The 25,981-nt window shown below is 41.0% G+C and overlaps 2 protein-coding genes across 2 annotated transcripts in view; one reads left to right on the forward strand and one right to left on the reverse strand.

The window, feature by feature from the left end:
• DNAJC17 (DnaJ heat shock protein family (Hsp40) member C17) overlaps positions 1–19,848 on the forward strand; it is a 47,939-nt gene extending 28,091 nt beyond the window's left edge. The window contains exons 3-11 of the mRNA XM_063439808.1: positions 1,615–1,673; positions 3,101–3,188; positions 8,834–8,916; positions 12,849–12,945; positions 13,849–13,898; positions 15,444–15,521; positions 17,807–17,884; positions 18,970–19,074; positions 19,544–19,848. Coding sequence (XP_063295878.1) covers positions 1,615–1,673; positions 3,101–3,188; positions 8,834–8,916; positions 12,849–12,945; positions 13,849–13,898; positions 15,444–15,521; positions 17,807–17,884; positions 18,970–19,074; positions 19,544–19,654 — 749 coding nt within the window. The 3' untranslated portion in view covers positions 19,655–19,848. The remainder of the gene's footprint in view (positions 1–1,614; positions 1,674–3,100; positions 3,189–8,833; positions 8,917–12,848; positions 12,946–13,848; positions 13,899–15,443; positions 15,522–17,806; positions 17,885–18,969; positions 19,075–19,543) is intronic.
• A 1,255-nt stretch (positions 19,849–21,103) lies between these two features.
• GCHFR (GTP cyclohydrolase I feedback regulator) overlaps positions 21,104–25,981 on the reverse strand; it is a 28,557-nt gene continuing 23,679 nt past the window's right edge. Inside the window, exons 3-4 of the mRNA XM_063439063.1 lie at positions 23,744–25,425; positions 21,104–22,317 (exon numbers count right to left, since the gene is read on the reverse strand). Coding sequence (XP_063295133.1) covers positions 25,302–25,425 — 124 coding nt within the window. The 3' untranslated portion in view covers positions 21,104–22,317; positions 23,744–25,301. The remainder of the gene's footprint in view (positions 22,318–23,743; positions 25,426–25,981) is intronic.

Consider the following 25,981-nt stretch of genomic DNA (forward strand, 5'->3'; position numbering starts at 1 on the left):
TATTTAGAAATTTACCAGTAGCTGCTGCATTTCCCACCCTAGTCTTATACTCGAGTCAATAAGTTTTCCCAGTTTTTTGGGATAAAATTAGGGGCCTCGGCTTATATTCGGGTCGGCTTATACTCGAGTATATACGGTAATTAAAATAAAGGTATAAGTACCCCCTCTTCTCCCGGCCCTTAGTCTGAGTTCCACTTCCAACGGAAAAATCTCATGGCTGGGATCTTTGTGCCTTCATGGCCTATGACCAGGAAAGGAAAATTCTGCTAAGTATGAATAAAATTTCACCTTTAATGATATTTCCCTTTCCTGGCTATACCCATGGCAGTACAATGATTAATTCCCAAGCATAGCCTAAGGGAGGGAAAGAAACACACCTTTACATCTGTCCCCTGTTAACAGGAAAGGGTTTTCCCTCCCCTTAATTCCAGCCTGAGGTCCCTCGGTGCTGACTCTGTCTCCTACTGTGATATTGCTCCGATGGAGGGCCTAATAGCCTGTGCGGCAGGCGCCTCGCACACATTAGAGCTTCACCATAGGAAAACATTTAATCTGTGCTTCCTATGGGGATTTTGAAGATGCTGGACGTCCTCATGCAAAGTGTTAAACTCCATAAAATCCAGAAAGCTCCTGTAGTGGCGATGTGGTAGACCGCAATAGAGGTGGACTTAACCCTGCAATGTAAACATTCCAGTTTCTCTAAAACAAAGTTTTTACATTGCTGGGTTATGGGCACAGTGCAGCCAGTCAACTTTAATGAGATGACCTGGTCTGGGTGCCTATAGTGGCCCTTTAAAAATGTCATTCAGGGTTACAAATGCAGCATAATAGTGTGTAACAAGTAGGGCAGTAAGTCCAGTTACACCAAGCATCTAGGGTACTATTCCGGCATTGAATGACCTATTGCAGACTAAAAAAAAGAATCCCTTTGGTGCATTCTGTTTGCTCTGAGCCTAAGCTACAAAGAGGGATGGGGGCGTTGGATCCAGTCCCTCCTCTCTCACTCAATTGCCTGGTTTTGGAGAAAGCCAAAAGATTAATATAGAAAATACTCCAGATGCTCTGTTAACCAGGGGTAGTGTGAGAGGGGCCATTTATTCTTATTCTTGCTTGCAGCCATGTAGAAGGTGTAATATTACTGACACAGGGTCTCTAGGACCCCCTAATATTCCATGGAGGTCCCCATGAGACTAACCATGAATGATACCCAAACCTACTTTTACTAAGCCCTCTCCATACAGTCTAATAGCAGCAGGGGACAAGTCATTCTTAAAATAAAAACCTCTCATCTATCTGGCTTCAATGCGGGGTAAGGGTGCGAGTACCAGCTGTGATCGAGGTGTGTCCCTGGTCCATGATCTATTTTTCCAGGTTACTTTCTGGAACGTTGCTAATCTGGTCTGAAGTAAAGATGAATGGGTAGGAAGGGCCGGGGCTCCCCGTTTGGTAAGAGTACTGGCCATGATCTTCATTGGACCGACAAGCAGATTGATCACAGACTGTAAGTGTAGATACTTTACTGTGAAAGAAGACAGTTTTGTTTAGTAGATAATTTGCCTTTTGGATATTCATAGAACAATATTAAACAAATTAATTTATTTGCTTTTTTTGTAGCTGAACTCTTCCACCAGCTGTCTCAGGCCTTGGAGGTACTGACTGATGGAGCTGCCAAGGTAAGGGGACTTGACTTACCTTTCTGTACATACTGCTTCATGGCTAATACGTCTGTCTGTTTTATCTCACTTTATTCCCCTTTTTGGGGTATGCCTGGTAGGAATATTCTCACAGGCTCCCCTAAACTGTCTCAATGTCCAAGAACTTCAATATTCTTTGCCAGTTCGAGATTTCAGGTGAAATGTGGAAAATCCATAATATTCACACCTCCCTCCAGAGCAAAAAAAGAAAATCCATTCAAACATTGGGGTGAAAGCATAAAATCTCAGGAGTAACATGTTTGGTATGTCAGGAATTAAACAGATCCGTTACAGTAAAACAAGAGTAAGATAAAAATACATAACCTGCCAGCAGTATCACTTTAATTATGAGTAGTGTTGGTAAATAATCGTTCCTACATCTCATTAACCCTTTATTAATTAGCTCTGATAACCAGCTAGCAGATGTCTTGTGGTCAAGGGAATAGGTACATTAATTGGGGGAAGGATTATGGAAACATCGAGAAAATGAATGTCTGCATGAGCCAATCAGCTTGTTCCCCGAAGTTTGGGATAAGTGCAAAGTGTAACCAGATTTGAAGTTCGGTAGAGACTTGCTTACAACACCAGCAGCTAGAATCGACTGATGGACATACTGCAGCTGGGCGGTCAGATGAGGAGTACTTTGCAGTGGGCTTCCTAATGTCTGGAATGGTAGGAACTCCTTGTGATAAGGCGTTCAGCCTGCATTACTCCTGTTTAAGAACATGCAAAGGTTTGGCTTCTCCAGCGGCCCTGTAACTGCCGTGTAACCTACTGATAATGTCCCTCATCGGAGTGGATCTAGACAAGGAGAAAGCATTTTCCATTCTTTAAATGAAGGTAGGTAACAGGATATTCCTGTAACACCTTTCTGTATTAGGTATAAGAATGTAAAACCTCCTGGCAGTGTAAACGTCACTCGGCTTTATCTGTGACGGCTGTTGATGGATACATTTAATACTTCAGTTTGCCCAAGGTTGTTGTGGAATTTGGGGTACTTCTGTGTTCAATGATCTCAATGGATCTTGTTCTAAGAAGGAATATGGCGTACCAACCTCCTTTTTAATCTTTATTTTTCTACCTTTTCATTTCTCTTTAGTAGAAGCATATAATGTGAATGCTACGCTAACATTTACCAATTCCCAATTACAGCTGAACATCTATTGTTTGTAAACAGAATATAGGCCTCGATTTAACGTTTTCTAAATGATTCGGTGCTGTTAGAACTTGCCAGATGATTTCTCTACAGACGTCGCCATCAAAGTCTGTGGATTTTTGTAGATAAATTATTTGGAAACTTTTAACGAATGGTATATCCTCCACCCATATTGCACGCCCATAGAGTTTCTTTTTTTTACTGATAGTATTTTTTTGTGTGTGATTGTGAATTATTCTATCCTGTCCAGGCAGCTTACGACAATCTAAGGAAGGCGAAAGAGGCAACTGCAAAACGCACACAGCAGCTTGATGACAAGAGAAAGAAGGTTAAACTTGGTAAGGACTCCAGCATCCCTTGCTCACGTCGACAATGTGTGCTCTGCCAAAGATAGATATAGGAAGGGGGTTTCGATCACAATGTTTTTCCACCATAACATTTTTGTTTTTTGCTTCCCAAGCACTGCCAAGCCTCAATAGCCAACCAGTAACCAACCTCGTGCTGATGATTTGCAATAACAAACAGCTGTCCATGAGTGGTTCACTGGCTCTGCATCTTTCCCTAAGTTGTTTTTTCAAAGCTGTTGTATACAGCAAACACAGACTAAAAGGAATCCACGTTTAAAATGGAATGAGGCAAAAATGTGATTCTTTGTTAAACTAATCTGCATATGCCCACCCAGAATCCTTTGCGGTTGTAACTTCACTGCAGATTTGGGATTTCTGTGGGAAAAGCAAGTCTTATGGTTTGACTGGTGTGCAGAACTGAGATTAACATTGTATTGAGCAATAAAATAAGTGTGTGTCTGTGTGTGTGTGTGTGTGTGTGTAGAATTGTTTTCCTCCGCATGTGGCCTGGGTGCCAGGAGTTGCACCCATTTGCTTGGCACATTTTAATTTCGTCCATATTTGTACCACAGTGATCGGTGAAAGTGTCAGCTGATGGCACCAATGCCATTCTAGCTGTAGTGGTTATGGTGCACAGACTGCCCCCTTAATAACGGGGTATATCGTTTACATACAAACATCGGAATTGGCGGTTTGAAGTTGTCTGTAGAGCTAGGATTAGAGTTGGCAAACACAAACCGTATTATTTACTGAAGTGAGAGATAAGCAGACTGGAAGCATGGCAGACTGTTTGACCTTAAATGTAAACTTTGTATTCCGGACCGTTCTCCCTATAGTAAATACCCTGTTAGGGGCATCTAATGTTTAAACCAACTGGTTTGGCTACTGTGGGGACTTATTATCGAAGAGATGGTCATTGGGGAGTAGAGGATAAACAGTACAAAAATAAATGCTGTAACAGAGGGAATTCTGGGAGGAGACCTGAAAGGAGCACGGGGGTTGTGCCCCGGAGGGGTTGTAGCAGGAGATATTATCCTTTTTCATTATTTGCCTATAATGTGATATATACCTAAAAAAAAAAAGCACAAAATAGACCAACACTGAGAGGGGTTTCTATGATAAAATACATTTTATTCTGTGTGCAAAAAACAAATGGCTATAATATAGATATCATCAGCAGTAAAACATTGTAAGAAAACAACCAAATTTAACCCTAAAAACAATAAAGTGCATATTCCAATTAAAGAAGAAAAATCCCTCCCTGCTCGGTTCTAAATAACCGAATAAACAGAAGATCAAGGACCGGATAGGTGGAGGAGAAACGGCTACAAATGTGCAGCTTCTCGACGGTCCTTTGCGGTCTGGGAAATATCGGTAGGGGAGAGTCCTCCGCTGGAGGTGTCGGTAGAGTTGCACTCTGAAATATGGTGCAGCCGCTTGTTCCGTCAGCGGGGCGCCCTCCGCTCTGGGAACCGGCTGTACCTAGAGAATTATGATAAGAATAATATTGTCTCGAGGGGACTTAGGTGGAACAAAGGATCTGTTTTTTTTACTAGATGAAGTGGAATATCAGACCGAATGGAATGAATCTTTGGAATTCTGTTCTAAAACCTTCATTAAGATCCTCATTAAATATCGGGAAAATAAGGTCTCCTTTTTTCAGGAAAAAATTGAGGAGCTACAAGAAAAACTAGAACATTAAAATCCTTGTTGTGTCCAGATAAGCGAATGTCTCCATTAGATTGAATAAACTTGAACAAGAAGTGCTGACGAGGAAACGTAAGAAATTTAGGGGAGATAAAGAGGATTATGATACCCAAAGCAGATTCAAGATTAATCAACGTATGAAAGTACAACTGGACAAAAACTAATTTGGAAGGAAGGGACCCAGATCTGAAGGGGAAAAAATACACCAATCAAAGGAGTGCAATATGGCCCACATATAAAGCAGAAACACCTACATAGTTACAGCTGGAAAGAGACTCGCGTCCATCAAGTTCAGCCTTCCTCACATTTGTTTCTGCTGTTGATCCAAAAGAAAGCAAAAAACCCAGTCTTGAAGCACTTCCAATTTTGCAACAAACTAGGAAAAAAATACTTCTTGACCCCAGAATGGCAGTCAGATTTATCCTTGGATCGAGCAGCTATTACCCTACATGGAAAGATTATATCCTTGAATATTCTGTTTTTGCAAGTATGCATCTAGTAGCTGTTTGAACATCTGTATGGACTCTGATAAAACCACTTCTTCAGGCAGAGAATTCCACATCCTTATTGTTCTTACGGTAAAAAACCTTTCCTTTGCCTTAGATGAAATCTCCTTTCTTCCAGTCTAAACGCATGGCCTTGTGTCCTATGTAAAGTCCGGTTTGTGAATAGATTTCCACACAATGGTTTGTATTGGCCCCGAATATATTTGTATAATGTTATCATATCCCCTCTCAGGCGTTATACATTTTTCTAAACTAAATAGGTTTAAATTGTTAACCTTTCTTCATAGCTGATATGTTCCATTCCTTTTATTAATTTTGTTGCCAGCCTCTGCACTTTTTCTAGTGCCATGATATCCTTCTTTCGAACAGGTGCCTAAAATTGCACAGCATATTCAATATGTGGTCTTATCAGCATTTTATGAAGAGGTAAAATTACATTCTTATCCCGAGAATGAATGCCCTTTTTCATGCATGACAATACCTTACTGGCCTTAGCCACTGCTGATTGACATTGCACATTGTTGCATAGTTTGTTGTCTATAACAATCCCCAAATCCTTTTCGTGTGTTATCCCTACTTTGCTTCCATTAAGGGTATACGTTGCTTGTGCATTCTTGACCCCGAAGTGCATAACTTTGCATTTTTCAACATTAAAGGGACACTATAGTCACCTGAACAACTTTAGCCTAATGAAGCAGTTTTGGTGTATAGAACCTGCCCCTGCAGCCTCACTGCTCAATCCTCTGCCATTTAGGAGTTAAATCACTTTGTTTATGAACCCTAGTCACACCTCCCTGCATGTGACTTGCACAGCCTTCCATAAACACTTCCTGTAAAGAGAGCCCTATTTAGGCTTTCTTTATTGCAAGTTCTGTTTAATTAAGATTTTCTTATTCCCTGCTATGTTAATAGCTTGCTAGACCATGCAAGAGTCTCCTGTATGTGATTAAAGTTCAATTTAGAGATTGAGATACAATTATTTAAGGTAAATTACATCTGTTTGAAAGTGAAACCAGTTTTCTTTTTCATGCAGGCTCTGTCAATCATAGCCAGGGGAGGTGTGGCTAGGGCTGCATAAACAGAAACAAAGTGATTTCACTCCTAAATGACAGTGAATTGAGCAGTGAAATTGCAGGGGAATGATCTATACACTAAAACTGCTTTATTTAGCTAAAGTAATTTAGGTGACTGTAGTTCAGTGAAGGTTTCTCCGTTCTGTTCAGGAACAAATTAATAATTTGGTTCGGGAAGACTTAATATACCCCCAAAATAATAAACCTCAATCAACAGAACCAAGAAACACTACCAATATTTGTCACTACATACAACACCGCTGCGGCTGAAGTTAAGAACATTATCACTTGTGATAATATAATGCAAAAAGAAGGGGGAATTAAACCCAGAGTGGTGTTCAAACGTAATACTACTACTTTAAAGAACCGTTTAGCTCCCAGTATGCCACACATACAAGATATCACCCCTACCTCGATGATACTACCCCTAAAAGGAACATACAGATATGGCAGGAAAGGATGTGATTTTATCCCTAATAAAGATAATAATAAAAGGTTCTCATCGAAATAGCAGGATAAAGAAAAGATATGAGATTGAGCAATGTATTAATTGAATACAACTCATGTGGTGTACCTCCTTGAATGCCCTTGTGGCAAACAATATGTAGGAAGCTCAAAACCAGAATAGGGGAACATTTAAGAGGAATCCAAAATACATGTAATAATGATGGCGTACCAATCCACGTTTTAGAAAAACACAGAGCGAACCCTAAAGGCCTAATGGTAGAAGGAATAGAGGCAATTAAACCAACTTTGAGAGGTGGAGATCGATGGAAACCCCTCAGATGGAGGGAATCATGTTGGATTTGGAAGTTGGGTATCCTCTAGAATGGTAGTCTTAATGAAGATCTTGACCAAGCAGCTTTTTAACTACCGGTGTATTAAAAAGGAAAGGGGACCAAGAGGAACTAGAGAGCGTGATTATGATTTTTATAACTTCCTTCTTGATTCTCACTCTCCCTCTTTACCCTTATTCTATTTTCCTCCTACTTACTTAAATCTCATTGGGCAGCTCGTTTTAGGAATTTATTCCAATTCATGTTCCTTCAGCTAAGATATGAGTGTTGGTGCACAATGTTGCATTTTTTCCATGTAATTTTTTGTAATAATATACAATGTATCCCAATGTTCCTAGCGTGGATAGGCTTTTTTGTGTTTTCCACCCGGTTTTGTTTCACCATATAGAAATCACTACTTCTATTAATAATATTTATTGTTTGAAATCTTTATATCTCCTAAAATACTATTTCCTTATGGAGTATAAGAGGTTTAGCCTTATCTTAAAATATGAAAAGGTTTTATACATCTTTACGTTGTCTATATTTAAAAAAAAAAAAAAAAAAAAAGTATTTCTGTAAGACCATTAATTACCCTTACCCTTCGGGTATATAATAGAACACTGCTAATATCGGTAAGCTTTCGTGCTCCCTGAGGATGTGAGTACATACGAAACGCGTAGGAGCGAAAGACTACCGATTTGCAGCACCCCGTACAGTCGGTTCCCAGAGCAGAGGGCACATTTGTAGCCGTTTCTCCTCCACCTATCTGGTCCTTGATCTTCTGTTTATTCGGTTATTTAGAACCGAGCAGGGAGGGATTTTTCTTCTTTAATTGGAATATGCACTTTATTGTTTTTAGGGTTAAATTTGGTTGCTTTCTTACAATGTTTTACTGCTGATGATATCTATATTATAGCCATTTGTTTTTTGCACACAGAATAAAACGTATTTTATCATAGAAACCCCTCTGTCTACTTTGTGCTTCGTTAGGTATATCTACTTTCCAGTGATACAAGGATTTTCCTAGGCAGCAAAAGACTATTACTAGGAGCACCTATCCAGATATCATTCTAGTGGTATTTATTTGGATATAGTATATCCGTGTGTGCTTTATTTATATTTACCTAGAATGTTGTTTAATAAAACTTGATTGAAGAAGAAAGACATGGAAGATTTGGTAGTAAATATGACGTTACCGTGTTGTCGGGGCTCAAATTCCACTCGCATGCAGACATTTCATGAACGCACGGCCTGTCTGCCGGCGACACTGCTCCACCCGCAGCCTGAATGCATCCCTGCGTTCCAATACACACTAACCCTCCTTACATTCACATCTATGGCCTCCAGTATAAACCTTCACACATGCACTGACACTCTATACAAATACTTGTCTGTACTTTAGTGGCTAGCCCAGTGTGTGTTTGAGCCCTGGTCTATACACCCCTATCAGGAAAACACATTTCCAAATCTGGCATAGTATAGAGAGAATACATTTCACAGTGTTGTCCTGACTATGTTGCCAATCATGTTGGTGTTTTTTTATTTCTGTTATCATTTCATTTTCTTTGCAGACCTTGAGGCTCGGGAGAGACAGGCGCAAGCCCAAGTAACCGAAGAAGATGAACTGCGCGATGCACAGACGTTGGAACAGGAGGTAGTATCGATTCTCATAGCAGGTTTCTCTGTTCCAGGGAGATTGAATCCATTTTGTCAATTTGTTGCTGGGTGCTCACAATACACACACTCTTAAGAAGGATCTCTCTATCTTCGTCAGGTGCATTTCTTTAAGCACCGAAACGTGCGTTGGGCGTTTTTCCTCATATCGTGTATATGAGCACTGGACACTGGTGGTTGTAGCACCATGATTGCCACTTAAACTATTGCATTTTTGCTTTTTTAATTCTCTTTTTTTTTCTATGCCTGTCTAGTTAGTTTAACAGAGAGACTTTATAATTTAATATTATCAATCTGCTATAGACTGATTTTCTCACTATATATCACTTTCCATCTCTCTCTGAACCAAAGGCAGCTCTATCTTGAGTTTTGACAAGATTACAATACTAGACATTCCCCAGAAGGAATTAATGATTGGGATATAGTTATCTGATGTTACTCATCCCTACATAGCAAATTATAATAAAGCTTGTGTTTGGGTTCTGACTATGTATGTTGTATTTACATCCCTACATATATTCTCTGTGGTTGGCATAGAATTATTAGTACCACCTGTATATACTTTTGTTTGATTTTTTGGATAGTTTGTCTCTAGTAGTATTTACTATAGATGTGGTAGCCAGGTTTTTATCACACTGCATTGCTATACATATTTCCAGGCGATGTGGCCAGTCCCAGGACTATTTCTATACTGAGACTAGTTAAATTTTTCATTGTTTGTTATATGTAATTCTAATCTATATTATAAAATACATTAAAAATGAAAATTAAAAAAAGTGTAATTTCGTTCTTACTGTATTTTGATTATATATAGATATCAAAATACACTTAGAACAAAATAATATATCTATATACATAAATATGTATATATCACTATATATAGCTATATATCAATTAAAATAGTATGTGTGTGTATATATATGTGTGTGTGTGTGTGTGTGTATATATATGTATATATATATACTTTTTTTAAATTATTTTTTTTATTCTACCTATATATTTATTTAACCCTGTAACTTTCCAAGACATCATAAAACCTGTACAAGGGGGGTACTGTTCTACTCAGGAGACTTCACTGAACACAAATATTAGTGTTTCAAAACCGTGAAATTATTTGTATTTTTCACACACAAACGGCACTTATACTGACGTTATAATTGTCGTGATACGTTTTACAGTTTTGAAACACTATTGTTTGTGTTCAGCGAAATCTCCTGAGTATAACAGTACCCCTCATGTACAGGTTTTATGGGGTTTTCAAAAGTTAGTCTAATATAAGGCTTGCGTTTCAGTTTTCTCACATTGAAATTCGCCAGATTGGTTACGTTGCCTTTAAGATTGTATGGTAGCCCAGGAATGAGAATTACCCCCATGATGGCATACCATTTGCAAAAGTAGATAACCCAGGGTATTGCAAATGGGTTATGTCCAGTATTTTTTTTTTTAAAGCCAATTAGTCACAAACACTGGCCAAAATGTGCGTTCCAATTAGTTTTTTGCATTTTTCACACACAAACCTATATGAACGCTAACTTTGGCCAGTGTTTGTGACTAAGTGGCAACTAAAAAAGACTGGACAAACCCCATTTGCAATACCTTGGATTGTCTACCATTGCAAATTGTATGCCATCATGGCGGTAATTCTCATTCCTGGGCTACCATACGGTCTTAAAGGCAACATAACCAATCTGGCGAATTTCAATGTGAAAAAACTGAAAAATGTAACGTGCTATATTTGACTCTGTAACTTCCCAAAACACCATAAAACCTGTACATAGGGGTACTGTTTTACACGTGAGACATCGCTAATGTCATTTCTCATTTTATTTTATTTTATTCTTTTATATATAATCCATATTAAATTATGTTTCATAGCTAAATATTTGATGTTAAATGAAAGACCTATTTCTCCTGAATAAAATGATATATAATAAGGGGGGTGCACTTGGTATGAAAGAGGTGAAGTACGGTTGAACAGACATGTAGTCAAATTACAAACTTTGTTTACGTTTTATTTTGATAACGTGTACATTTGGCTCAGTCCTTAAGGGGTTAAACCTCACTGATTTGAAGTGGTTATGGTATCTGTATGTGCACTATTAGTTACACAGGGTTAACATTCACCTCAAGCAGCGTCATTAGCTAGCCCAGAACAAAGTTCTAGAATTCTGTGCAAAACTGGCATCTGACGCTAGACAACAATAGTGGCAAGGATCCCTCCCCACATACAAACACTCCTTGCCACCCCTGTCCTCATCTCAATCCTCCCGACCTTCACCCTTTGTGGGATGGATTTGGACAGTTGTAAGATTATTATTTTATATTGAATAGAACACAAGTGAATCATTACGTAATGCAATATTTTTAGCAATGATTCAAAAATGTGGTGGTTGCCTAAATTGAGTTTAGTGCATTTTTATTGCCATGTGAGAATCTTGGTAAATGGAGCTTGCGGTATGAGGGAGGAAGGTTGCTGATCTGAAAGCCAGTTATTAAAGTATTGTTTCTGACTATTTGGATGGTGTCATGGTTGGGAAGAAGAAACCCGCTTTACTAGCCCGCTGGCAGTTTGTTTAATGCAGGCTTCCCCAAACTCCGTCCCTCCAGATGTTGCTGAACTACAACTCCCATGATTCTATGAAATAGGCTTATAATCATGGGAGTTGTGGTTCAGCAACATCTGGAGGGGCGGAGTTTGGGGAAGCCTGGTTTAATGTGATAATAAAACCACACCTAAAAATCCCTTCTTTATATAAAACGTTTTTAAATCTATTATTCAGTAGATAAGATTTGTTACAAGAGCACAAACAGATTAGGAAATCCCAATCAGTTCCGATGTAGCCAGTTACTAATTGAATGTATCCTGGCTCCTTCCTTCCCATTATCAATGCATTGAATTGCATCTAGTTTTGGAGTATATAGATATCCAGACAGATGATAAATTGTAACCGTGTCGTAGCAAGCAATATAGACCGCAGGGATGTTTTAGGGAACACCTAGCACAGAAGAAATATTTCGAAGAATTTTCCGTTACCGTGTCTTTCAGCTTGCAAATTGTTGTCCTAAAACACATTGAATTGCAATCTGCTGCATGGTATGTGTCCACCTGGCATATTGCTGTAGTCAGCAGCTTCTCAGTATTCTGCAAGCCGCTTGTGTCCATCATTCTCTCTGACAATCTATCGAAATGAGATTCCTCTTCAGGATTTTAGTTTTGTTACATTAATGGGAGTAAAATGAAGTGTTTTAGTTGGGGTTTGTTTGAAGTATATATTTGTTACCATTAACACTGCAGTATGGAAACTACACCTTGAGGGTGATCACAAATGAAAGGAATTTAAGGACTACTGCAAGCATCATAGCAACTTGATCGCAGTGAAGTTGTTGTGGTGCAAGACATTTCAGGTGCTGCCTTCAGGGATTAACCCAAATTCTGCAAGACTGTCCAGGTTGCTCTGCCCCCCCCCCCCCCCCCACTTCCTATGCAGACCTAAGGCTTCAAGCTCACTTTCCTGAAAGGATTCCAGTCCAAGGATTCCTGATTTTAAGTCCTGGACCAGCACTGGAAGTGGACGAGCAGATCAATCAGAATTCCGTCTTGCAGACTTTGGGGTTAAACAATTTTAACAGATTACTTCATTACGGTATGACGTTGCCTGGGATATAAAATAGTGTAATCAGGTTGTTACGGTGCCCGTAGTGTCTCTTTTTAACAAACTAAATTCAGAACCATTTTACCAATTTTTAAACAAATTTTATAGCCAGTGATGACCCTGTTCTTATAATGTTTGAGATTAATAATTTCAATGAAATGTCTTGGCAATATAGTTTATCATTGTCAGTCTAGAAATCTGTTCGTGAAACTCTGTGATTTCATTTATTTATTTTTTTTCATTTTCCTGCAATTCTCAGATTATGCGCCTTCGTGAAGAGGGCTCCCGGCAGTTGGAGGAGCAGAAAAGGCTGATACAGGAACAGATCCGAGCAGAAATGGATAACAGATTCCGAGGTAGTCAAAACTTAAATTCTAATAACCTGGTATCTCCCTAGAACCAGCTATTGAATATGTTAATTTAATATATAACCATTTACCCAGCGCCGATTTATAAGGCAGCAGCTAAATTAATAAACCCTAAAACAAGACTCTCAATACACCATGAAAATACTGAAATGGAATAAGGAGTGTTGGGCTACAAAACCCCACAAAGGGCTTGTTATAGTTTGACTATCGTCACATGACTGATTCTACTTTACACACTTTTTGTTTTTTTTCTTTCTTACTTGACTGTAATCCTGTTAGTGTGTAATCACTGCTGGCACTATAGCTTCTATATTATTAAGTTATTAAGGCTACCTGCCCATGGTGCCTTCACAGAGAGGGAAGCTATAGTGCCAGGGTTCAGCGCCGACGTCAGCCAGCGGGGGAAACCTAACGCACATGTGCGGCAATTGCATTAGGATCTCCCCATAGAAAAATAATTATTCAATGCTTTCCTGGGGGGAGGGGGAGGGGGGGGGGGGAAATCTGACGCTGGAAGTCCTCATGCAGAGTGTGAGGACGTCCAGCGTCGGATAACGGACCGAAGGTCCGTGTGTATTCCAGAAGTCCCTCTCAAGGCTGTCTGGTGGATAGCCTCTAGAGGAGGAGTTATCCCTAGCAGGTAATTATTCTAGTTGATACAAACTGCAATAATTCCATGCTCAGGGTTAAGAGTGATAGGAGTTTGCACCCAGACCACTCCAATGAGCTGAAGTGGTCTGGGTGCCAACAGTGTCCCTTTTATCAGTGGTTTTAATTGAGGTGAATAATGTATTGTTGGTACCAATGTTTGTAATCCTGTTCGTGTGTATTCATTGCTCTCCTGTTAAGGCTCTACATTGGAACCGTAATGGTGTGCTATTCTATGTACAGGTACAACATTAGGCAGCGAAGCAGACACAGGAGTATCAGCTAAACTTAAGGTAAGGTGCCACTGTTTACCAGCATTCGATTCCCAGAGAACTGGCGATCATTGTTAGTTTAACTGTCCTGTCTTTGAGCAATGCTATCCCACACATTTTATTGTGCAAACAGACCCTTTCATAGATTGATTTAAGAAAAAAGACAATTTGCGCTATCCATTCTGCTTTCCCACGGTTCCTGGTTTAATAAATGCATCTTTCTACATTATATTGTTTTATTTAAACACTTCCAGGCTGGTTCCTAAAACCCGGGCGTTCTTTACCCAGCCTCACCTGTTAGACTGCAACTGCCATAACGCTTAGCCAACCGAGCCCTGCTATTTATTGCATACAGCAAGCATCCAATGTACTGTATAAATGGCTAGATTCAGATGGCCGGGACTACCGTCAGTAAATACTAATGACTTATTCTGTTATTCAGATAACAATCTGTCACTCAATCCAAACGCCTTAAATTGTACTGATAGCAGTTGCTGCCACAAGATGGCAACCTTGACTACGTTAACCATGTGGAAGAAGTAGGGGATGAGCAGCACGTTGATTTCCCCCAGTGTAAAACATTACGGCTGGCCAAGCATTCTGGGAGTTGTAACTCTATAACAGCTGGGTTTTGTGTTTGACCCCTTTATGTGAAGTGCAGGAATTAATGGTCACTGTAAATACTACAGAGGTTTCTACTGGTGAGGATATCCTATAGCTGAACATTGTTTTTTTTTCCATTTTCTGTCTCTCTGACAGATTGAGAAGATAAAGACCATACTATCTCAGACAGCATGGTCTTTATCTTCTCAATCTATCTCTGACAGTATGGTCTTTATCTTCTCAATCTATCTCTGACAGTATGGTCTCTATCTTCCCAATCTATCTCTGACAGTATGGTTTCTATCTTCTCAATCTATCTCTGACAGTATGGTCTTTATCTTCTCAATCTATCTCTGACAGTATGGTCTTTATCTTCTCAATCTATCTCTGACAGTATGGTCTCTATCTTCTCAATCTATCTCTGACAGCATGGTCTCTATCTTCTCAATCTATCTCAGACAGTATGGTCTATATCTTCCCAATCTATCTCAGACAGTATGGTCTCTATCTTCCCAATCTATCTCAGACAGTATGGTCTTTATCTTCTCAATCTATCTCTGACAGTATGGTCTTTATCTTCTCAATCTATCTCTGACAGTATGGTTTCTATCTTCTCAATCTATCTCTGACAGTATGGTCTTTATCTTCTCAATCTATCTCTGACAGTATGGTCTTTATCTTCTCAATCTATCTCTGACAGTATGGTCTTTATCTTCTCAATCTATCTCTGACAGTATGGTCTTTATCTTCTCAATCTATCTCTGACAGTATGGTCTCTATCTTCTCAATCTATCTCTGACAGCATGGTCTCTATCTTCTCAATCTATCTCTGACAGTATGGTTTCTATCTTCTCAATCTATCTCTGACAGTATGGTTTCTATCTTCTCAATCTATCTCTGACAGTATGGTTTCTATCTTCTCAATCTATCTCTGACAGTATGGTCTCTATCTTCTCATGGCAGCTAAAATGGAAATGTCGAAAAGATGACGAGACGAGAGGTGGATATTCTGAAGACGTTCTAATGAGGCTTCTGCAAAAGGTTCTGTTATGATTGTTGTAATCTTAAATTTTTATACTTGTTCAGGTACACATCCTTAAAAGGGAAATCTTCTCCTGGGAAGCGATCTATCCCCCCCCGTTACTTGCTCTCCCAGTATCAGATTAGTATCTCTGTACTCGGTCTCTGGGAAGCGATCTATCCCCCCGTTACTTGCTCTCCCAGTATCGGATTAGTATCTCTGTACAATTATCACGTTGTAGTGGTTATGGTGCTTGGAGTGTTCCTTTGTCTCCTGAAGTATTTTATATATTGGAAACAACTAAAGCGGCAATGTCACCATCTGTTGACTTTGCTTGAGTTGGAGACAGTAACATTGCTGCCGGGGTCAGGCAAAGGTTAGTTTAACTTTGCTGAACCTGTCCCTCGAAGGTGCCGCCATCTTCCTCTGGCAGGTCCTCTTCAGGATTTGAACATTCAGTGCCAGGAGTGAACATCACTGCTGCACTCTCTCCCATGCGGAAACATACAGCATTGAGGTCTATGGAGCGTCTCGCAAGACAACCGGATTCTCTATAGACAGAGCCAGTTTCCTACAGCCGTCACATGTCTCAACGGCGGTAGCTCTGCCCAGTGTCTAGGCAGAGGAAAAATTCTCTGGTTTTCAATCTGTAAATTTAAAGGGATACTGTAGTGCCAGGGATACAAAGCTGTATTCCTGGCACTACCGATCTCTCTGCCTCCCCCCTCCGCAGTAAATACAGGCTCCTTTATTTATTTACCTTATCCCAGTGCTGATGTCCCTTGGTGCTGGGTCGAAGCTCCGCCCCTCCTCCATCCAGCGATGAGCAAATGCCACGCGAATTAGACCTCCCCATAGGAAAGCATTAAATCTATGCTTTCCTATTGGTAAAATCTGACGCTGGAGGTCCTCATGCACAACGTGAGGACGTCCAGCATCCGATAACGGACCAGAAGTCCGTTACGATTCCGGAAGCGCCCCCAGTGACTGTCTGGTAGACACTGAGGGCAAACTTGTGCTGTAATGTAAACAGATCTCTGGGACTCAATGTTTAACATGGCAGCATTCGGTACAATAGGGACACAGCACCCAGACCACATCAATGAGCTGAAGTTATGTGGGTGCCTACAGTCTCCCTGTAAGAGTTTAGTGACTAACCCTGATTGAGTAACTGACTAACGTGTTGATTTCGGGGAATTCAAATTACGCTTAACATTATAGACTAAAATAGCGGATTTGGCTGTTTGAGCCTAAATTGATTGGCCAAAAATACTTCCACACAGTTCCCGCTCTAATGAATAATTTTGATCCGGTACCAGGGGTAGCAGTTCTGTTTGCAGGCCATAAATGTTATATTTTTGGTTGAACCTTTAAAGTCATTTAAAGGAACACTATAGGGTCAGGAACACAAACATGTATTCCTGACCCTATAGTGTTAAAACCACCATCTAGCACCCCTGGGCCACTCATGCTTCCATAAATAGCAAAATCTTACTTGTATTCAAGCCTGAAGCTGTAGCTCTGCATGCTGTTTGCCTCAGAAAAACAAGCTGTCTGCTGACATCATCAGAAGTGGTAGCCTGATCCAATCACAATCCCCATAGGACTGGCTGAGACTGTCAAGGAGGCAGATCAGGGGCAGAGCCAGCACGATTCAAACACAGCCCTGGCCAATCAGCATCTCCTCATAGAGATGAATTGAATCAATGAATCTCTATGAGAAAAGTTCAGTGTCTGCATGCAGAGGGAGGAGACACTGAATGTTTGGATGCATTTTAGGCAGCCATGACCCAGGAAGGATCTCTAACAGCCACCTGAGGAGTGGCCAGTGAAGTTATCACTAGGCTGTAATGTAAACACTGCATTATCTCTGAAAAGACCGTGTTTACAGCAAAAAGCCTGAAGGTAATGATTCTACTCACCAGAACAAATTCAATAAGCTGGGTACTATATAATAAGCTGTAGTTGTTCTGGTGACTATAGAGTCCCTTTAATATTTTGAACAGTATGTGGATTTCGATATATATGGATATCCCACTCACCCCCCTTTTTTATAGTATAGAGAGATTTAAATAATTTGAAAAGCTAATCTAAAAATATTCAATTAGTCCTTAATAGGAATTGTTTACCCGTCCTGTACAAATTCCCTATCAGGTCAATGTATGTTTATTTATTTCCGTTTTTTTTATTCTGATTTATCCTAAATTCTCACTTACTTTTCAGCAGTTGCCATTTTAGTGAATGAATTGGATTATGTTGAAATGGACCCTGAGTCCGTTTTCATGTAATTCTCATTTTGTTGCAGTACGGACAAGTACAGAACCTGCTTATGTCCAGCAAGAAGGGGACGGCGGTTGTTGAATTCTCTTCGTTTAGAGCCGCAGTAAGTGGTTTCATTTTATTGGTTAGCACAATGATACAGGTGCGTGGATTGTCCTACAGACCTCAAGTTGGTTCCGTTTCCATAAGCTCTTTTAAGACCGTTTTACTGTGATAGACAGATTATTAGAGCCACTATTCTGCGTATTTCTGATCATTTGCATTGGCATTGTAGTGTGTGTGTGTGTCTCTTCCAGTCACCACATGCAGAAACGTCACCCATCCCTGTGAATCCCCGCGTTACAACCTCACACACCCCACTCCTACCCGTAAGTCCCTGCGCCACAATATTACGTCCCTGCGCCACAACCTCACATTCCCCCTCCTTGTGAGTTACCGCATGTGGGGCTCAGCTGAAAGCAGGGAAGTGAGACAGTGAATAATCTACTGTAATGTAAAAGGTTGGCTGAGAGTGAAAGGAGGGTGATTGTTCTCAGACAATGCTGATACAGATTATCGGTCTCCTTTTGGCGCCATAACAGGTGCCGATATTTTGTACGTTACGAGTTTTTTTTTAACAAAGCAACAGTTTCTATTTAAATTTAGCTTTTTTTTTTTTTTTTTACCTGCTAACAGCAATCACACTCCTATCACTCTCAGGCAGTAATTATTATCAGGCAGCCAGTGCATGCTGGGTGCATCTAGATCACTGCCTGAGAGTGATATGTGTTTGCTGTCAGGATGCCCAGTTAATATAAAAGGTATGTTGCTTTTTCAGAATTTTACATCTACCAAAGATTGGTCCAAAAGGCGGTCGATTAACCCCTTAAGGACCAAACTTCTGGAATAAAAGGGAATTATGACATGTCACACATGTCATGTGTCCTTAAGGGGTTAATCTGTATCGGCATCGATCCAGTCCTAATACACAGCAGTAGTAAATGTTTCCTCCCACATGTGATGAGAGCTCTGGGGGTTATTACTCCAGCTCGACCGGTTTCCTTTCACCTTTCTCAGGACAATAAACTAAACACCATTGAGTTGGGCTGTAACAGGAAGGCTCTCAGGTTTTATTTGAATTCTAATGAAAACTGAAAGTCAGAAATATGAGGCAAATAAAGAAATGCATTATCTTGTTATCCTTTGCAGGAACTCGCTGTGAAGAATGAGACTGGACTTTTAAACAACCCCCTGACCGTGACTTGGGTTAGCAAGCCTCCGACGTCCCACAACACAAACCCCTCCACCCCCCAGGTAAGGGGAGAACCTTTACTCCTTTTCTTTGTGATTGCTGGCGTGAGTGGTGAGCAGCTCTGATCAGCTTCCCCAACAGGTAGCCGGCGTTTTTATTTCTCTGCAGTTATTTAAAGAAGAAACCTTTGCTATTCTACAGGTTCACTTAGAATAGAATAAATGTCCCCTAGAAATCTGTGCTCCCTTACTTTGTGAGGAGCCCTCGCCCCAATGCCCTGCCTTGTTTGAATTCTAGTGTTTTCTAGAAATTGCTGCAGCTCAAAATGTGCCATCACCTCCTCAAATGTTATCAAAAATACCCCAAGGCAAAACGTGACCTCACAGGTAGCGCTATACCCCCCCATCTTACAGATTCCCTTCCTGATCACTCTCTGACTCAAACCGGAAATTGCTGGACCCTCATTCTACGCTTTGTGTTTCGGTTTTTTTTCTAATCTAGCCTTTTTGTGTGTTTTGACTATTTCTGCAGGATTCTGTCCGCTCGGAGCGTGACTACGAAAGCTTAGTGATGATGAAGATGCGACAAGCTGCAGAACGGCAGCGATTGATAGATCAATTACAGCATGACGAATCCGAATAACTGAACTGCTCTCTACTTTATAGTTTTACAATTATTACCTCAACAAAGGTATTTGTATTTTGAAAGTGTTTTTTTTTATAAATGTAAATGTATCAACTGTTTATTAAATAATAAAAAAAGTTGTATTATAAGTTTATAAAATGTAGCGTTACACGTTGATATGACATTGTGTAATATATTGCTATTTTATGATATTAAAAGGTATTAAGCTGACTTTGCTATGACGAGAATAACTTTGATCAATCTGATTATTAAAGGAACACTCCAAGTGCCGTGATCCAAGGCTTGCATTGTACCTAGTAGGACCATTTGATTTTTTACCCATGGTCATTTGGGTGCCACTTCCTGTCTCCAATACAGCTAACAGTGCAGGGCTTAGCTCATTGATGCACTCAGGTAATGAACCAACCCTGCACTGTGAGGCTCTGCAGAGACATCTAGCCGGATCTTCTGCTTGTCCAGAGTCAGAGGAGAGGCAGGAAGTGGCGTCCTGCTTGCGTGCCTTCACTCAGTGATCAGCTTCTGAATGTCTTGATTGTGAGCAAGAACGGACCGATCTAAAGGATTTATTGAAGGAGACAAGTATGCCGTAAATAATTACTTTTGTGTGTTTTACCAACGAGCAAGAAAAGCCAGATGTCAGCTCTGTGCCAGGTAGGAACCCGTTCACTGGCTGCAAGGGCTCAGATCTGTTCCTCTCAGTCATAAAACAGATTACTGGCTTCTACAGCTTGACAAAATGGAAAGCAGCACGGCTATAAGGTGGGACAATGGCAAACTGAATTAAAACTACGTAATAGGATCGTCTGAGATGGTACAGAGCTGTAGTAGTTGGAGTGTCCCTTTTAAAGGTCACGTTATGTCAGCATAAAATGTGGAACTTGTTTAGTTTGAGAATATTACAAGGCCTGCTGATGTGAGAGGAGCAGGGAACCCCAGCACAGCAAGTCACTGTTTTTTTTTTAAAGGGACACTGCAGGCACTATCACCATTCCATCTCATTGAAGTGGTTATAGTACCTGGAGTCCTCTGGTGCGGTCATTCCATTTAGTGTCAGTTTTCAAGCAGTTTAACACTGAATGTGGCTAATGCCGAGATTACACACTTCCTTATAGCCATACCAATTCATACCAGCAATGGGCACTGTGATAGGTTAAATGCGGTCAGCTGACACTGTCAATCACAGCTGCTTAATGCAATATAAATAGTTTAACACTGAAAGGGAAGGATGGTGCCAGGGGACTCAGCCACTATAACCACATAAAACCATTAGTGTACCTTTTAAGGGATCAACAAGATTGTATATACGGCTAAAATGGCAATCGTTCCGTTCAGGCCAGAGATTTTGTTTCAATCTCTGACATAAAGAAAAAAGACACATTAAAAAGGGAAACCAGTTGTTTACAATGTGTTTTATACAATGCATTACATCACATTCAGCATGGCAGGAATTCCATATTGCACCAGATTCTTATACTGAAATAAGATAATTATCATACATTATCAATGTGAATAAAACATTACATTCTGACCGTAAAGGCCTGCCAGACCTGTTCATCTACACCAGAACCAATCGATCAGCTTGAGAGCTCGGTGGATCAATTTGTTGTAGTGTAGATGAACAGGCATTTGATTCGTCCATCAGAGGTGAAAAGGATTTGTGCACTAGTCTAGTGAGCGTGTATTGTAAAAGTTTTATAAATATACTGATGGCAAGTGATCTAGCCTTAGCTATGAGTTTTAAGTTAATGAACCCGTTAACACAGCATCACATTAAAGGAACACTATCCTTCTGCGTGTCACCCATCACCCCCAGTGGTGAAAAGCCTTTATTTCACCAATGCTAAAAGGACTCTAGTCACTAGAACCATACAGCTTAATGCAGGGCTGCCAACAAGGTAGATCCCCAGATGTTGCAGAACTAAAACTTAACAACAAAGCATTATGGAAGCACTTGGGGATCTACCTTAATGTAGAGTATCCAGCTTAGAATGTCCCGGCAGTATTTACTGCTTGGTAATCTCTAGTGACAGTCATGCAGATTGTGTGCAGCATTCAGTGTCGCCATGCTCTGCACAGAGATGCTGATCGGTGCATGTTCAGTAGTCTCCCACTGCATTCCACCCATGAAGGCAGGGCGTAAAACTACATTTTCAATGCAACCTGGGGGGGTGGTTTTGTAACCTAAACAGCCACTCCAGCACCATCATGTTAGGAATATAAACTTGTAGTGTTCCTTTAATTGCAGCGCCATGATCCAGCAACGTCAGGCAGATGGAGGAACCTAATGTGCGAGAGTTGTGCGCCTGCATTAGGCCTTTCCTATGGGGATTTAAAGGATGCTGGATCTCTAGTGACCGTCACGCAGATTTTGTGCAGCACTGGCATTCAGTGTCGCCACGCTCGAGTCAAACTCTGTGAAAATGCAGGGAGCACCTCTAGTGGCATGTGTCTAGTAGACAGCTATAAGAGGCAGTCTTAACCCGTGATATAAACCTTGCAGTTTCTCTAAAACAATGTATTGCAGGCTTAAGGGGACAGGGACACTGCAATGAAAGGACGTGATAGAGAGCAGATAAAGCGGTACCTAGAGTGTCCCTTTAACCACATAAAGCACAGCAGCTTGCTGAGGATCTATAGGCTGAGTGTGTCCCTTTAACCACCTAAAGCTTGCTGAGGATCTATAGGCTGAGTGTGTGTCCCTTTAACCACATAAAGCACAGCAGCTTGCTGAGGTTCTATAGGCTGAGTGTGTGTCCCTTTAACCACATAAAGCACAGCAGCTTGCTGAGGATCTATAGGCTGAGTGTGTGTCCCTTTAACCACATAAAGCACAGCAGCTTGCTGAGGTTCTATAGGCTGAGTGTGTCAGTTTTTTAATTTAGAAAAAGTGACTTTCAATCCCGGTCCCCACTAGCTGAAAGCGCTCACCTCCATTACTTATAGTCGGGCACACACATCATAGACAAGGGTCTCAGAAAAATGGCGGACGCGCGACTCATGCCGAAGCACCCTCTTGTACAACCCAGCGGAGTATACACTTGCCAGGCGGAGCAGTCACTAAGGCGCCTAGACGCCCACTTTCAACGATTCTGGGCAGAATTAGAGAAGCGCATGGTCTCGACGCCACATCAGCCACAAATTGAGGTATGGGGCATCGGAGAGTGGAGAGGTACAGACAACCCCTGAGTGCAGCCCTCACCCCAGCGCCAACTACCTCTATTACACGCCTGCCTAAACCGAAGGCTACCAGGTGCCTACCCCCACAGGACCAACCACCTCGCTGGAAGATCACACCCCGGCAGCGGGACTCCCAGGCCTTCAGAGGCTTCCATTCTGGGAGGGACCCTCTGAGCAAAGCCCAAGTTCCGAGGAGGCCGACCCCTGTTGGAGCTAGAGATGGGCCTCACATTGCCCTCGGCGTACCACCTCCCACAGCTGCCACCAAGACCCTGCTGCCTACCAGGGATCAGGTGAAGAAAACGGCTCCCTCACAGAGACTCACCTACTCCTTCCCAACAGGCGGTCTACAAAGCCTGATATCGGGACAATCGAGACTAGGCTTGCTGCCCCAGCAGGGTATAGGCTGAGTTAACCCTTCACATCCCCGGCACTACACACATACTGCCGACAAGCCTACATGCTCAACAGCCAGGAGCTGATGTTCTTTTTCATTTGGTTTCTCATAACATGACGCATGCATACTTTTGTTGATTTTAACCATTACTGCATGCAGGTTTTAGTGCTGCTAATCTCATACAATCTGCTACTAAACTCTAGAATAACGCTAATGTTTCCTATGTTATGTCAAACCCACAGTTATAACGTCCTCTTAACTAACTTAAAAAAATGTGCCGTTTATTCTTATGCAATGCCATGCCTGTTATGCCTGTTACTATACAACTTGTGACTGCCGTTGGGGCAGAGCAGGTTTACTGTTACTTCATGCACAATGCAATGAAAAATAAAGAATTAAAAAAAAATGCAGTCAGACAACCAGGGAGGTTTACCTCTGGGCTTGCAATAGCTGTAGTCACTTCAAGCAAGTTTTTCACGAGCCATGTTGACTAGCTTTGGAGAACACTGCACTGGGCCCATAGGTTGCTATTCTCTAAGCAGTGATGACTGCGGCTTTAACTTCATATCACAAACCCATAGAGAGAGCAGAACAAGATGCTCCTGAGTAGCGGAGACGTTTTGTTTGCAATGTATTAAAGGAACATTAAGGTTACCCAGACTACTTTACTGAGATCTACTACTGGTCCGCTCACTGTAATCCTATAATGTAACATATTATTAAATCCTCCTCCAGAACAGAGTCAAACTCTGGAATCAAATACTGCTGGTAGGATTCTTTGACTGGTAGAGTGCAGCATTTGGCCGCACATGCATACCTCTAATTCAATGCCTCTCTAGGCGAAGCATTTGATTGGAGGAGATCGCAGAAGTAGTCATCAGGTAAGCTGAAGGCAATGAAAGTGGAGCAGAGGATTCCCGGCACTGGAAGCTAGGTACGTTATCTTTTAAACTTTCAGTTTGGATACAAGGAAACAAACAGTCCAGAAATAATTCATCCCTCCGAGACTATAGGTTTCCTTCGAAGCGAAGCAGCAGACAGGGTGAAGGATGGTATCTTGTGCTTTAGTTTGTGTTCAATTTCAGTTTAGTGCAATCAGAAAAAAATCAAAATGTAATAATGCACAATTTCCATTAGTTTATCTGTACATTGCATTTCCTTACAAAAACAATATTCATTCTGCATAATATGCATCATAGTTATTTACTTCAAGCACCAGGGACACCTCCATGATTTGAAGGGGTCATGGTGCCTGGAGTCTGTATGTACTGCACAGTTTAACCCTTCTGCTGCTTCAGGCTGGCTAATGGCGATTCTGTGCATCTCTGTCACTCCGCTCTCAGACACCCATCACCGGCAAGCTGGGAGCCTCGCACATGGCAGTCCTGGGTAAGAGGGCAAACCCATGTAAGTGTTTTCCCCATTAGGGGTGAATGGTGCCAGGGTACTCCAAGCATCTGAACCAGTAACCCTGTATGGTCCAGAGTGTATTATCTCTGGTAATTTAACAGCAGTTTCTTGCAACGACATCTGCTGTTTAGTTATCAGAAATAAAAACATATTTAACTCCATAATCCTGAACATTAAAATGTCCAATTTATCATCCTTACATAAAGTTACCAGAAAGGACAAAAATAGAAAAAAAACACATTTAAGAGAGTTATTAAAAATAAATAATAATCTATTAGGAACAACGAGTTTTTTATTATAAAGGGAAGCTGTGCCACCTGCGCACTGCCTGGCACTGGAGGGACACTCTCCCTTTAAGGATACCTTGTAAGAGTTACACACTATGCCCGTTGCTGGTCTCCTTTATTCTATGGCCAGTGATTCACAAAATGCCCACTCAGGATGGCACAGGTGGAGGTTTAGACTTCCTAGGTGCCAGTGTACGCCTGCTGTACGGGACCAGACAAACTTTAACTGCTCTTGGAAGCTTTCTGTGAAACAGCATGTATAGCTAGTGTGTGCCAGGCCAAACGAAATCCACTGTATTCTGCCAAAATAGTATATTATACAAGTCCTATACGACCAGAGATCTCTGTACTCGAGATACAGGCGTTGGACCAATTATTCCTTATGGAGACACCATACCAGAGTCTGCCCCACTCCGGTCATGCTGACGACACGGTATCCTAGCTTTTCCAGCTTGTCCAACGTGACCCGGGGAGGCTCGTTAATGAAGTATTCGGCACTGAAAACAAAAATATAGAATACATCTCAATGTGCGGTCAGACTTCACAACCAACTTGCATAACTTTACCTAAAATAAATCGTTTAAACTTACTCTATTCACGGTCCTACAAGCTGCATGCTAAATCATTCTAGAATATGTAACACTTTGGGATTCATTCTGATACATGGCCACATTCTCGAATTAGGGGCAGTGTTTGGGGGTGAATTGTACTGAAATGAAAAACAGACTTGCAAGATGTAGCAAAAAAACCAAGTGCAATTTATTTTGTTCCGAATTGTGTTTAAAATCTTTACAAACTATTCATTTTCATTGGGATAGCAAATTAGGGACTTTGCTCTCAGCTGTTTAGTAGGAAAGTTCCTAATTTAGAAACATAGAACATAGAATGTGACGGCAGATAAGAACCATTCGGCCCATCTAGTCTGCCCAATGTTCTAAATACTTTCATTAGTCCCTGGCCTTATCTTATAGTTAGGATAGCCTTAAGCCTATCCCATGCATGCTTAAACTCCTTTACTGTGTTAACCTCTACCACTTCAGCTGGAAGGCTATT

This window comes from Pelobates fuscus, chromosome 13 (assembly GCF_036172605.1).
Source record: "Pelobates fuscus isolate aPelFus1 chromosome 13, aPelFus1.pri, whole genome shotgun sequence".
Taxonomy (NCBI): Eukaryota; Metazoa; Chordata; class Amphibia; order Anura; family Pelobatidae; genus Pelobates; species Pelobates fuscus.